Source organism: Amblyraja radiata, chromosome 9 (genome assembly GCF_010909765.2).
Source record: "Amblyraja radiata isolate CabotCenter1 chromosome 9, sAmbRad1.1.pri, whole genome shotgun sequence".
NCBI classification, from domain to species: Eukaryota; Metazoa; Chordata; class Chondrichthyes; order Rajiformes; family Rajidae; genus Amblyraja; species Amblyraja radiata.
The window spans coordinates 74997191-75012582 of NC_045964.1; the positions used below are offsets into that span (position 1 = coordinate 74997191).

Genomic DNA, 15392 nt, shown 5'->3' on the forward strand with positions numbered 1-15392 from the left:
CTCGGTGAACGTTTTTAAGGACCTTTCTTCAAGGACCGAAAAAATGGCCGCTATTCGGAGGTTTTCGTTATTTGGATGTTCGGATAAAAGGTTGTGCACCTGTACTACCGCACAGCCCATCGACCCGCAATGTCTATGCCAAACATGATGCCGAGTTAAACCAATCTCTGCTGCATGCGATCCAAATGTGCATGCATGTACAGCTGATTACTTGGAATCTCATTTTCTGCCTGCAAGAAGATACCAAGGCTTTTTTCAAACACCGTCATGCAAATATCTCATAATTTTACCGCAGGTCCTTCCCAGGTTACAGGATTCCGTTTCTGAAAACTGTTCTTAACTGAAACAGTTCATGAGATGGAAATGTGACAGCCTAGTAATATATTTAAATAAGAACATGGGCCAACCAAGGGCAATGTGTAGATAATTTAAGGGGTTTGACTCAACCAATCAGAAATTGCCTCAAACATTTCCCACATGGCAGAAGATACTTGCCGCCAGCAACATCATCCCCTCCGCCCTCCCAAATGCTCCCTTATATGTAAAGGCTTTTCTTGGGTCAGGCATTCATAACCTGTGGTGGCACGGTGGCGTAGAGGTAGAACCACTGCCTTACAGCGGCAGAGACCAGGGTTTGGTCCTGAATATGGTTACTTGTCTGTAGGGAGTGTATACGTGTGTGGGTTTTCTCCGAGATCTTTGGTTTCCTCCCACACTGAAGACATATAGATTTGTAGGTTAATTGACTTGGTGTGTGTGTGTGGAGAATCTGTGATCTGCTTTTCCATTCTTCCTCTCAAGTGAATACCCTAATTTTCCTCACAATTTACTCCATTTGTTACAAAAAAACTAATTACTAGAGGAGCTCAATGGGTTAGGCAGCATCTGTGGAAGAAAATAGACAGACAATGTTTCGAGTCAAGACCCTTTTTCAGACTCCAAGTCAGAGCTGAAGGAAGATCCCGACCCAAAACGTTGCCTGTCTATTTCCCTCTGCAGATGCAATCTGACCTGCAGAGTTTATCCAGCAATATGTTTTTGCTCAAGATTCCAGCATTTGCAGTCTCTTGTGTCTCCATATGCCATCTGCTGTTGTTTTACATATTACAGCGTAATCTTTTTATATCTATTTGACTTTGTCTTCTTACAACTTTTGAAAATCAAAAAAACTACAGATTGCGAACTGATTTTTTTTTTTTGCCGAAACTCTGAATTGGGATATCCTGCTGTGTTTGCTGCTGGTCTTGTCTCAATCTCTCGTTAGACTTCTCCCCTGTATTTCTATAATTAGCTTTGTTTCACTCATGTTAATGGCCTGACCTGTGTCATTGTGTGCCCAATGACTGCTGGCACCTTATTAGAATTGATACTAGTTTCATTTGCTCATCTCTTTCTGTATAACACACTCTGTTCTCTCCCCGAATTCTCTTCCAATGAACTCGATGCAATAAATGCCCGCTTTGAAGAGAAGGTCAGTGGAGGAATGTCAACTACCTGCCAGTCTTGGGTGCACCTACAACAACGGTTACGGTGGCAGAATATAAGATCGACCTTTCTGAGTGAGTCCGTGGAAAGCAAATGGCCCGGATGGAGTCCCTGGCTGTGTCTTCTGTACCTATATGGATCAGCTGGTAGAGGTGTTCAGAGACCTCTGAACCTCTTTAACCTCTCACTACTCCATTCTGAAATCTTCACCTGCTTCAAGAAGATCACAAGCACTCGGTACCAAAGAAAAGTAAGCTAGCATGCCTTAATGTTCGCTGTCCAGTTGCTCTAATATCCAGCATTGTGAAGTGCTCTGGAAGACTGGTAATGTCACACATTAACACCAACCTTCCTTGATCCACTGTAGTTTGCTTACTGTCTACAGCTAATGTAATCTCCCTTGCCTTAAACATATTCTGGAACACCTAGACAACAAGGACTCTTATGTTAGACTCTTATTTATCGATTGTAGCTTTGCTTGCAATGTAATAATTCCATCCATACCCATCTCCAAACTCCTGGATCTAGGAATCAGCAACCTTCCCCCTCTGCCATTGGAACCCTGACCCACAGTCAGTGAGGATGGGTTACAACACCTCCACAATAATTCTCAACACCAGTGCCCTGCAAGGATGTGTTCTCAGTTCTCTACTATACTCCCTATGCACTCATGACTGTATGGCCAAATTCGTCTGTAATTCCACAATTTTGCCGATGATGCAGCTGGTGGGCTCGATCACAAACAATGAGATGGAGTACAGGAAGGAGCTAAATAACTTAATAACATAGTGTCAGGACAATAACCTCTTCCTTAATGTCAACAAGACGAAGTTACCTATTTCAGGAAGCATGGTGGAGTATATGCTCCAATCGGCATCATTGGTACTGCAGTGGAAATGGTTGAGAGCTTCAGGTTCCTTGGAGTTAATATTATCAACGATGATGTGACAGTCAAGAAGGCCCACCAATGCCATTACTTCCTTCGGACATCGAGGAAATTTGGCATGTCTCCAATTAATCAAACATCTATATATGCACCACAAAAATCATTTTCTGGGTACATCGCAGCTTGGTTTGGGAACAGCTGCTCAAGACTCCCAAGAAATTGCTGAGAATAGTAGAGTCAGCCCAATCCCACACAGATCAAACTTCCCACTATTAACTCCATCTACTCATCTTGGCAAAGCAGTCCACATAATGAAAGACTTGTCCCACCCTGGTCATTCCTACTTCTCCCTGCTCCCCCGGTCATGCAGAAGGTACAGAAGCTTGAAAGTGTACACCACCAGACAGCTTCATGTCCTCTATCATCAGGCTTCTGAATGGCCATTCCATAAGCCAGGATTCTATCTGATGCATCTCTTCCCCATTAAGGACATGGGACTTTTTCTATGTACTATAAAGCTGAAAACTACGTTCTGTGCTCTGTATCTACCCCTTTGTTTACCTATTATACTTAAGCTTGACTTAATTGTATTTATTTGTAGTATTATCTGATATAATTGGATAGCATGCAAAACATATTTTAACTGTACCTTGAAATAATAAACCTAAATCCAAGTTTCTCTAGTTTTTTGCGAACATTGTGCAAACCAGAACTTGGTCGAGGCAATTGTAGCATACCTGTTGTAGAATATGTTTAAATTATATTCTTGAATAAAATTTAAATATTTACATTAGGTTTACTTGGAACATAGAACAGTAGAGCTTTTTGGCCCATGAAGTCTATGCTGAACATGATGCCAAAGTAAACTAATCTCCTCTGCCTGCACATGATTCATATCCCTGCATGTTCGTGTGCTTGTTTAAAAGTTTCTTCCACCACCATCCCTGGCCAGTGCATTCCAGCCACCTAACACACTTTGTGTAAAAACCTGACCTGCACATTTCCTTAACTTTTCCTGCTCTCACCTTTTTAAAACTTTACTCTCCACTATTTGACATTTCTTTCCTGAGCAAAAGATTCCACCTGTCTATCCTATCTGTGCCACTCATAATTATAAACTTCCATCTGATCCTCTGTCAGCCTTTGACACTCGAGAGAAAGCAATCCAATTTTGTCTAATCTCTGTTTATAGCTAATACCATTTGCTCCAAGCAACATCCTAATAAACCACTTCTGCACCCTCTCAAAGCCTCCCCATACTTCCTGCACTGGGGCAAACTGCACACAATACTCCAAATCTAGTCTAACCAAAGTTCTTTATTTTTAAAGCTACAACATGACTTTCTGACTCTTCTACTCAATACTCGATCGATGAAGGCAAGCATGATGTACAGTGCCCTCCATAATGTTTGGGACAAAGACTCATTTATTTATTTACCTCTGTACTCCACAATTTGAGATTTGTAATAGAAAAACATCACGTGGTTAAAGTGCACATTGTCAGTATATAATAAAGGCCATTTTTATACATTTTATACATACATACATATATCCTTTGCATGCAATGACTGCTTGAAGTCTGCATGGACATAACCAGCTACTGGGTGTCTTCTCAGGTGATGCTCTGCCAGGCCTGTATTGCAGCCACCTTTAGCTTATGCTTGTTTTGGGGGCTAGTCCCCTTCAGCTTTCTCTTCAGCATATAAAAGGCATGCTCAATTGGGTTCAGATCAGGTGATTGACTTGGCCACTCAGGAATTGACCATTTTTTAGCTTTGAAAAACTCCTTTGTTGCTTTAGCTGTATGTTTGGGATCATTGTCTTGCTGTAGAATTCACCACCGGCAGATGAGTTTTCAGGCATTTGTTTGAACTTGAGCAGATAGGATGTGTCTATACACTCCAGAATTCATTATGCTACCACCAGCACCATCAGCAGTTATATCATCAATGAAGATAAGTGAGCCAGTACCTTCAGCAGCCATACATGCCCAGGCCATAATACCCCCACCACTGTTTCACAGATGAGGTGGTATGCTTTGGATCTTGGGCAGTTCCTTCTCTCCTGCATACTTTGCTCTTGCCATCACTCTGATATGTTAATCTTTGCCTCATCTGACCACAAGACCTTTTTCCAGAACTGTGGTTGCTCTTTTAAGTACTTCTTGGCAAACTGTAACCCGGCCATCCTATTTTTGCGGCTAACCAGTGGTCTGCATCTTGCAGTGTAGCCTCTGTATTTCTGTTCATGAAGTCTTCTGCGGACAGTGGTCATTGACAAATCAACACCTGACACCTGAAGAGTGTTTCTGATCTGTCGGACAGGTGTTTGGGGATTATTCTTTATTATAGAGATAATTCTTCTGTCATCTGTTGTCGAGGTCTTCCTTGGCCTGCCTGTCCCTTTGTGATTTGTAAGCTCACCAGTGCTCTCTTTCTTCTTAATGATGTTCCAAGCAGTTGATTTTGGTAAGCCTAAGGTTTGGCTGATGTCTCTAACAGTTTTATTCTTGGTTCTCAGTCTTATAATGACTTCTTGGACTTTCATTTGCACAACTTTGGTCCTCATGTTGATAAACAGCAATAAAAGTTTGCAAAGGTGATGGAAAGACTGGAGAAAAGACTGTCCTGAGAGCTCTTATACCTGCTTTAAGGAGGCAATTAAACACACCTGAGCAATTACAAATCCCTGTGAAACCATGTGTCCCAAACATTATGGTGCTCTGAAATGGGGGACTATGTATAAACATAGCTGTAATTTCTACATGGTGAAACCAAAATGTATGAAAAATAACCTTTAATAAAATCTGACAATATGCACTTTAACCACATGTGATTTTTTTTCTATTACAAATCTCAAATTGTGGACTACAGAGGCAAATAAATAAATGATAGGACTTTGTCCCAAACATTATGGAGGGCACTGTATGACACTTTTACTATATCAACTTTAGTTTAATGATTTGTGTTGCAAATTTCAGGGAGATAATTGACTTGGACCCCTCTGTACACCAATGCTGTTAAGGGTCTGCCATTTATTCTATGCTTGCCCCTTATATTTGACATCCCAAGTGCAACACCTCACAATTGCCCAGGTCAAATTCCATCAGCCATTTCTCCATTCATATCTGAAACTGATCTAAATCCTGTGCATCCTTTTGGCATTCCGCTACGTTGTCTGCAACTCCACCAATTCATCAGAAAAATACGAACTATCCCACCTACCTCTATCTTAGTCATTTTCTGTTTATCATGAAGGAACGTGTCAAACAACTTAAATCTGATAACATCCACAGTCCTGTCTCATAAATACCTTCATCTCCTCAAAGAAATTGGAATATAATCATTCACTCTGTATGATGTAGTGGTTCATATTTCTGTTTACGTTCAGTATTTGAAGTACAGTGCTTAAATACATTATTTTTTCTTCCACTGTCCTACTAAAAGCTGATTGCACCTCTTTTTACATTTGTAGTTGGTTTGCAATGGAGATATAGTAATGTACATTCCTGGTAATTCAGAATGCATGAAGAATAGGGATCTGGGGCCACATGTGGATCAAACTACATAAATCTTGAAGACCTTTTATGCAGAGATGTAATTATATTAGCATGTAGTGTCCTGGCCTTTCATATTTTCATGCAGTGTAAAAGTCTGAAACTCAAAAGCAGAAATCCTGGAAATGTATTGTAAATCGATCAGGTAGTGAAAGAGGCATTTTTCCAATGCTTTCCCTTTAGTTCCATGTTTCCACCCAGAGTGCCTTTAACCTTTAATAAACAGTGACTGTTTTGATCAATTGCAACATTCTCATTCGTTAAGTATAGGTTGAGCACAAGTTACTACAAAGTAAAATGAAAATGATATAAAAATGAATTGCAACGTGTAATTAGAATTAGCATTTTCTTGGCATTCTATTTTCTCTTTGTAATTTGAGTAAGATTGCTGGGTGAAAGCAGTAAATAGTTGTATTAGAGTCATAGAGTGATACAGTGTGGAAACAGGCCCTTTGGCCCAACTTGCCCACACCAGCCAACATGTCCCAGCTACACTAGTCCTACCTGCCAGCATTTGGTCCATATCCCTCCAAACCTGTCCTATCTATGTACCTTTCTAACTGCTGCTTACATGTTGGAATAGTACCTGCCTCAACTACCTCCTTTGGCAGCTTGACCCTTTGTGTGAAAAAGTTACCTCCCAGATTTGTAGTAAATCTTTTTCCCTTAACCTATTTTCTCTGGTCCGCGATTCACCTATTCTGGGCAAGAGACTCTGTGCATCTACCAATCTATTTCTCTCATGATCTTGTACACCTCCATAAGCTCACCCCTCGTCCTCTTGCACTCCAAGGAATAGTCCCAGCCTACTCGACCTCTGCTTATAGCTCCGACCCTCTAGTTCTGGCAACATCCTCGTAAATCTTCTCTGTACCTTTTTGACCATTTTACATTTTTACAATAGACTCATTGTAAAACGGCATAATCTCATTCTGCCAAGTGTAGGCCACTCATTCAGGGTGCAGGAATGGTTGACGAAACCTCATCACACTTGCAAAATGAGTCTCCCACAATTAATGAAATGTTCTGTTTCTGTCATGTCTTGGGTTTTAAAATAGGGAGGGAAGTTTGCATAATTAGCCATCAACCTATAACATTCCCTTCCTACCAGCTGTTGATCTTGGAATAAACGGTATAAATAAATGATGTAGAAATTAGTATTTTTAAGTGCCTAATCGGAGCCTGCTGTGCAAATGAAAGATCGTAAAAAACATTTGGACAACCAAGCATATTCAGAATGTATTTACATTTGAGTACAAAAGTCACTTCTCTGTAAAAAAATAATTCATGGTTTACTTTGTTTAATAAATAGTGCATTTTCGTTGTTTTGATGCTCGTTGATTAGCTGTGTTTTGAGGTTATAATTTTAAATATGGAAGAAAATTAAGTATAGATATTTGTATGAATAAAAATGAGCAGTGAATATGAAAAACAATGGCAGTTAGTAATTAGTATACAAATTCAAGTTAAATGTAGCCTGATTGTTTGTTCTACTTTCATCATTTATGTTCAGTGCATCGATGTATTCATGTATGTTTTAAGATATCACAATGTCATTCAACATGCGTTAACGATCCTAGAGTTTGTGTATAATGAAGTTAGCGATTGTTAATTTTGGCTTGAAATATGATAAAAGCTGATCATTACCATCATTGCTTTGGTTATCATTCATTCCGATGGCCATTCTGTGGGTAGAAAGCTACATTGAGAGCCTTAATTACCTCTGAGAGAAGCTTTTTTTCATATAAGCCAAACAGCTGCAGTTATCAGCTGTTTTTCTTTTTGTTATCATTTGTAATGAGGCATGGCTGTAGAGTGCCACATAATTACTTGCTTCATGGCAGCTGTTACTTTGACTATTCTTTTGTGCTTCAGATCACTAAAAAGTGAGTTCATTAAGTTTGTTTATTATTATTTACATTTTATCTTCTCATCACAGAAGTAATTATGGTTCAGTAGTAGTGTTAATGTTGTCTATTGGAATTCTCGATAACTGAGCTTAGGACCACAGTTGACGTCTGAGACATTAATTTTCTCCAGATCACCAACCCAACCCGTTATGGAAAATTGCGAGACAGATTGTTTTCCAGGAACGCAACCACTTTGTTAGATGGGATCGCCTGTATAATTTGTTTAAAACTGCGTATGTCTTGTGAGATGTGGGAGGAAACCAGAGCACCTGGAGGAATCCCACAGTCATATGGGGAAAGTGCAAACTCCACTGAGTCAGCACCCGAGATTGGGGTCAAACCATTGTCTCTGGCGCTGAGGCAGCAGCTCTACCAGCTGCACCACTGTGTGGCCCCTTTTGTTAAATGATAAATCCCATGCAAAATGGTGAGTTTGATAAGATGCCATACCAATTTGGGGAAACAAATGAATGCTGAACAGCAGTAACTTCACTGCCTTTAACAAGACCACTAAGTATTTCTTTGCCTTGTCTAGAATTGATGAGGTAAAAAATGATGCACATTTACTTAGTGTTATAAGGTAACTAATTTAGTGCCTTCATAATGGAAATGTCAGTGTCTTGCATTGTGCCAAAAGCACATTATTTTAATAGGCAAAGGATTACATGCTTTTTGGAGCCTGGTTATTGAACTGTCTGATACCAAAATGTTCCATCTTTTTAACTTTAGCAGTAGGTTGTAAACTACAAAAATATACATTACAAATGTACTTCTACAGGGAACTGAACAGAAGTACACTTTGCCGCCCTGGCCCTATTAAAACTTCATGAATTACTGTTGTCTTGTTGAGTTTGATGTTCCATTTAAAACAAATTATTGTTGAGAAAACAAATGATTTAAATCCTTAACAGTAGTTAAGATTGGACAAAATGCTTCTATTTTGAGGCTTTGTGGTGAAGCAACTTGAAGTTCTGAGTTTATAGAGTTTCTCAGTTTGTGAAGCACAGTGAGAAGTCTGGAGAATAAATGTCTTTAAGTCGTGTTTTTAAAAACAGCCGTGATTTGTATTTTGAACTGCAGCCAAGGTTTAGATTGATGTAATTTTAGATTATACTGTGGGATGTTTTTCACATTTTAAATTAAAATATAACTTGGAAAAAATACTTGAGACTTCAGTGTGTATTAATATTTAGGTTTGTATAGCGCATGAATAGGAAAAGGTATAAATGTGCTACTGTGCAAGCATTTATGCAGTGGGGTGTAACATCTGTACAAGTTTGCGTGCTGAGGATTAACATTTTCAACCTTGGACAGTGGAAGTGTTGAGATGACCAAATATTTTAGGGTATTAATATATAATTGTGTGCTTATATGAGTAGAACATGATCTTGTGCTTCCATAACTACCTTGAATGTTTCTTTTGAATATGAACAGAGTATTAAGTGGGTTCCTAGGCTTCTAGGAAAAAGGGTCCACATGAAGAGGAACAGAATTTACAAGGTTACTTTTCTATTGGTTGTTTGAATGGTGAAAAGCTTAACTTTGACTTCCTGCTGGCATTAATGAAAATGGTTCCAAATTTCAGATGGTGTTTTAAATGGAAATGCACTTGCTTTCAACTGGACAGTTGTTATAATTCTCATTTGTTCTAAATTTGATATTTTTTGGCTCTCTTGCAGACGTTTCTACAACTGAGAAGGTAGCACTCTTTCAGAAGAAATTACAACAGTGTTGTGTTGTATTTGATTTCATGGATTCATTATCAGACCTTAAAATGAAGGAGTACAAGCGCTCAACCCTTAGTGAATTGGTGGACTTTGTTGCTGTGGGTCGAGGAATATTGACAGAACAGGCCTATCCTGAAGTAGTTAAAATGGTGAGTATTTTTTAATTCACAAATCTTTGCAAACTCTGTTCCTTTTCATCTAGATTTTGCTGCATTTTCTAATCCCATTATTTTGTGGTAATGACAATGTTCCACCAAGATACAGTACAGAAAACTGCAGGAGATCTTTTATCCTGTGGCTATCAAACTGTACAAGTCCTCCCCTTTAGTAAAGCCATCTGCAACCTTGTCTCTCAAAGCTTTTTGCTTAGCATTTGTTTTAGCATCATATAGTAACGGACGCGGAGTTGTCCGTTTAAGAACGAGGAAGACACGAAGTTTGTCCGAAAATACTGTCCTTTATTGCTACGCTAAGTGCTACGCTAATTCCCCTCACTCACCAACCCCGTGTGCGTGCGATTAACGCCTTAAATACTCCCCAGGGACACCTGTGACTCCTACCTCTCATCACCGGGACACTGTAAGGGCGACCTGTGGGCGCCGCGGCAGATGAAGACATACTGACTGTCCGCAAGTGCCGGCGGCACGTGAGATGGAGCAACACCCTGCCGAGGCGTTGGGACAGGAGACAGGGCGCTGATCCTCTCCCGCAGTCAGACCAACATGGATGACAGTGACTCCTGGGGGGACGCCAGCGGTTGGGATAAACTCCCCGGGCACGGCTAGTGCAACGGCATAAACCAACTCTGCCGATGAAGCCTGCAAGTCCTCCTTTGGGGGAGTGCGAATCCCCAGCAGGACCCATTGCAACTCGTCCATCCAACCGGGACCGGTGAGGTGAGCCTTCAAAGCGCCCTTAAGCCGGTGGTGGAAACGTCCCACCGACCCATTCGACGGGGGGTGATAGGCTGTCGAGTGGTGGAGCTGAGCCCCCAACAGGCGAGCCATTGCGGACCACAGCTCCGGCGTGAATTGGGCACCCTGGTCGGAAGAGATGTCCAGCGGTACACTGAAAGGGGAAACCCAATAGGCCACCAGGGCACGCGCGTAGGTCAGGGCCGAGGTGTCGACAAGCGGAATGGCCTCTGGCCATCAGGTTAAACGGTCCACCACCGTAAGCAAGTGTGAAATGCCGCGGGATAGAGGCAAAGGCTCCACGATATCCACGTTCGATGTTTGACTGGGAATGTACGTCTGGGCCCAATGATCAACCTGCTTCCGCAATCCAGGTCACACGAATCTTGCAGCCACTAATGCCACCGTCACCCGGATGGATGGGTGGGCCAAACCATGAGTTAGCAATCTTGTTGTGCATGGCCCCTTGGGCAAGAGTGACCATAATATGGTTGAGTTCTTCATTAGGATGGAGAGTGACATAATTAATTCAGAAACAAGGGTTCTGAACTTAAAGAAATGTAACTGAGGGTATTGAACAATTGTTCATCCCAGTTTGGCAAAAAAATAAATCAGGGAAGGTAGTGCATCCGTGGATAACAAGGGAAATCAGGGATAGTATCAAAACAAAAGATGAAGCGTACAAATTAGCCAGAAAAAGCAGCCTACCAGAGGACTGGGAGAAATTCAGAGACCAGCAGATGAGGACAAAGGGCTTAATTAGGAAAAGGAAAATAGATTATGAAAGAAAACTGGCAGGGAACATAAAAATTGACTGCAAAAGCTTTTATAGATATGTGAAGAGAAAAAGATTAGTTAAAACAAATGTAGGTCCCTTGCAGTCAGAAACGGGTGAATTGATCATGGGGAACAAGGACATGGCAGACCAATTGAATAACTACTTTGGTTCTGTCTTCACTAAGGAAGACATAAATAATCTGCCGGAAATAGCAGGGGACCGGGGGTCAAATGAGATGGAGGAACTGAGTGAAATCCAGGTTAGCCGGGAAGTGGTGTTAGGTAAATTGAATGGATTAAAGGCCGATAAATCCCCAGGGCCAGATAGGCTGCATCCCAGAGTACTTAAGGAAGTAGGCCCAGAAATAGTGGATGCAATAGTGATAATTTTTCAAAACTCTTTAGATTCTGGAGTAGTTCCTGAGGATTGGAGGGTAGCTAATGTAACACCACTTTTTAAAAAGGGAGGGAGAGAGAAAACGGGGAATTACAGACCAGTTAGTCTAACGTCGGTAGTGGGGAAACTGCTAGAATCAGTTATTAAAAATGGGATAGCAGCACATTTGGAAAGTGGTGAAATCATTGGACAAAGTCAGCATGGATTTATGAAAGGTATATCATGTCTGACGAATCTTATAGAATTTTTCGAGGATGTAACTAGTAGAGTGGATAAGGGAGAACCGGTGGATGTGTTATATCTGGACTTTCAGAAGGCTTTCGACAAGGTCCCACAAAAGAGATTAGTATACAAACTTAAAGCACACAGTATTGGGGGTTCAGTATTGATGTGGATAGAGAACTGGCTGGCAGACAGGAAGCAAAGAGTAGGAGTAAACGGGTCCTTTTCAGAATGTCAGGCAGTGACTAGTGGGGTACCGCAAGGCTCAGTGCTGGGACCCCAGCTATTTACGATATATATTAATGATTTGGACGAGGGAATTGAATGCAACCTCTCCAAGTTTGCGGATGACACGAAGCTGGGGGGCAGTGTTAGCTGTGTGGAGGATGCTAGGAGGCTGCAAGGTGACTTGGATAGGCTGGGTGAGTGGGCAAATGCATGGCAGGTGCAGTATAATGTGGATAAATGTGAGGTTATCCACTTTGGTGGCAAAAACAGGAAAGTAGACTATTATCTGAATGGTGGCCGATTAGGAAAGGGGGAGATTCAATGGGACCTGGGTGTCATGGTACACCAGTCATTAAAAGTAGGCATGCAGGTGCAGCAGGCAGTGAAGAAGGCGAATGGTATGTTAGCATTCATAGCAAAAGGATTTGAGTATAGGAGCAGGGAGGTTCTACCATTCCCAATCCGACCTCTCTGTCCTGGGTCTCCTCCATTGCCAGAGTGAGCAACAGCGGAAATTGGAGGAACAGCACCTCATATTCCGTCTGGGGTCCTTGCGTCCTTATGGCATTAACATTGAATTCTCCCAATTTGGCTAGCCCGTGCTGTCTCCTCCCCTTCCTTAACCCTCTAGCTGTCTCCTCCCACCCTCCCATCCGCCCGCCCTCGGGCTCCTCCTCCTCCTCCCCTTTTCCTTCTTTCTTTCCCCACCCCCCATCAGTCTGAAGAAGGGTTTCGGCCCGAAACGTCGCCTATTTCCTTCGCTCCATAGATGCTGCTGCACCCGCTGAGTTTCCCCAGCATTTTGTGTACCTTCAGGTTCTACTGCAGTTGTACAGGGTCTTGGTGAGACCACACCTGGAGTATTGCGTACAGTTTTGGTCTCCTAATCTGAGGAAAGACATTCTTGCCATAGAGGGAGTACAGAGAAGGTTCACCAGACTGATTTCTGGGATGTCAGGACTTTCATATGATGAAAGACTGGATAGACTCGGCTTGTACTCGCTAGAATTTAGAAGATTGAGGGGGGATCTTATAGAAACTTACAAAATTCTTAAGGGGTTGGACAGACTAGATGCAGGAAGATTGTCCCCCTTTGTGGGGAAGTCCAGTTTAAGGATAAAGGGTAAATCTTATAGGACTGAGATGAGAAAAACATTTTATCCACAGAGTGGCGAATCTCTGGAATTCTCTGCCACAGAAGGTAGTTGAGGCCAGTTCATTGGCTATATTTAAGAGGGAGTTAGATGTGGCCCTTGTGGCTAAAGGGATCAGGGGGTATGGAGAGAAAGCAGGTACAGGATACTGAGTTGGATGATCAGCCATGATCATATTGAATGGCGGTGCAGGCTCGATGAATGGCGTCAATCCCGACAACGCCAGGCCACCGGAACAATTTGCTGCGGCTGCCCTGTGGAGACGTCACACAGGACGGTGATGCCAGCGGAACGCATAGGCACGTACTCGAGCACCAGTCCTGTGATGGCAGTTCGGTACGCCCTCATCTCCTCGTCCGCTAGCTGAGCCACTGCAAAAGCGGAGTAATTGATTTCCGGGGCCACGTCGAGGATGGCCATAACAGCCGGGCGGGACAAGGCGTCCACGACTAGGTTACCTTTCCCGGTGATGTGGCGGATGTCCGTCGTGATCTCTGAGATAGTGGTGAGGTGGCACGGCTGCCGAGCGGACCAAGGGTCAGCCACCTTGGCGAAGGCGAAAGTGAGGGGCTTATGGTCAGTAAATGCAACAAAGTCCCGGCCCTCCAGGAAATAATGGAAATGCCTAAATGCCAGGTATAAAGAGAGCAGCTCCCGGTTGAACGTGCTGTATTTATGCTCTGCTGGGTTGAGTTGGCGGCTGAAAAAGGAGAGAGACCGCCAGTGACCGTCAACAAACTGTTCCAACACACCACCAACCGCAGAGTCTGAGGCATCCACAGTTAGTGCTGTGGGGGCGTCAACCTGCGGATGTACCAGCATCGTCGCCCGAGCCCCGACTGCACATCCCGCAGCTTGCCCGACAACAGTTGAAATAGAGGCCGCAGTATTCTCGCAGCCGATGGCACAAATTGTCCTTCACTCAACCTGGTAGAGGCACCGCACCGTGCTTCGTCACACGATGGCCCGATGGCCGAACTGGCACTTATCCGGGTTTAATACCATCCCAAACTTGCTCAGGCACTGGTACAACAACCGGAGATGGGCGCAATGTTTCTGCCACGAACGACTCGCCACCTGGATGTAGTCCAGATAAATGAAGACAAAATCAAGCCCCGGTCCCAGAGTGTCCACCAGGCGTTGGAATGTCTGCGACGTTTTTAAGGCCGAAGGGCATACGCACTAATTCAAAAAGCCCGAAGGGGGTGATGATGATAGCCGTTTTGGGCACATCCTCTGGTCGCACGGGGATCTGATTGTATCCCCTGACCAGGTCGATTTTGGAGAAGAATTTAGCTCCAGCCAGATGGCCAGGGAAGTCCGGAATGTGTGGGACGGGGTACCGGTCTGCAATGGTGGCGTCATTCAGGCGGCGATAGTCGCCACAAGGCCTCCAGCCGCCACAGACCTTGTGCACCATGTGCAAAGGGGAGGCCCTTGGTCCGTTTGATCGCCGAACAATTCCCATTGCTTCCATCTTTTGGAACTCCGCCTTCGCAAGCCGGAGTTTGTCGGGGGCCAGTCGGCGGGTGCGGGCGTGAAGCGGTGGTCCCGAAGTCAGAAGTGATGCTGGACTCCATGCTTCGGGTTGATCAAGTCCAACTGAGTGGTCAGGATAGCCGGGTACTCTGCCAAAATTTGTGCGTAGATATTGTCCACCGCCGCCACTGGGTTGCGAACTGACGCAGCAGGGCGCAAGGAGATTGCTTCGAGTGTTGAAGCATGGACAAGGCGCTGTCCCCTCACGTCCACCAGCAAGAATTGCGCCCGGAGAAAATCTGGACTCAACAATGGCTGGGACATGTCTGCCACTGTAAATAGCCAGGAAAAATGGCAGGCGCCAAATATATAGGTATGATGCGGACCCCATGCGTCAGTCAACAAGGGCCCCTGCTTACTGGCACGCATGCCCATCCCGGACGGGGGCACCACGCTGACCTCAGCCCCCGTATCGACCAAAAATCGGTCCCAGGCGTAAAGGCGATTAATTTTGCCGACCATTGTGGTGATCACCGACGGCCGGCCCCAGCGTTTCCCGAAAATGCACAGGGAGGGCGGCATTGGCGGGCCTCCGAGCCCCAACGCTGGTGGTAAAATCACCATTTCCCTTTAAGGACTTCCCCTTTAAGGGCAGAC

At 43.6% G+C, this 15392-nt stretch overlaps 1 protein-coding gene across 1 annotated transcript in view; it reads left to right on the forward strand.

The window, feature by feature from the left end:
- Window positions 1–15392, forward strand: part of ppp2r5e (protein phosphatase 2 regulatory subunit B'epsilon) — a 155770-nt gene that overhangs the window by 70499 nt on the left and 69879 nt on the right. Inside the window, exon 2 of the mRNA XM_033027774.1 lies at window positions 9517–9713. Coding sequence (XP_032883665.1) covers window positions 9517–9713 — 197 coding nt within the window. The remainder of the gene's footprint in view (window positions 1–9516; window positions 9714–15392) is intronic.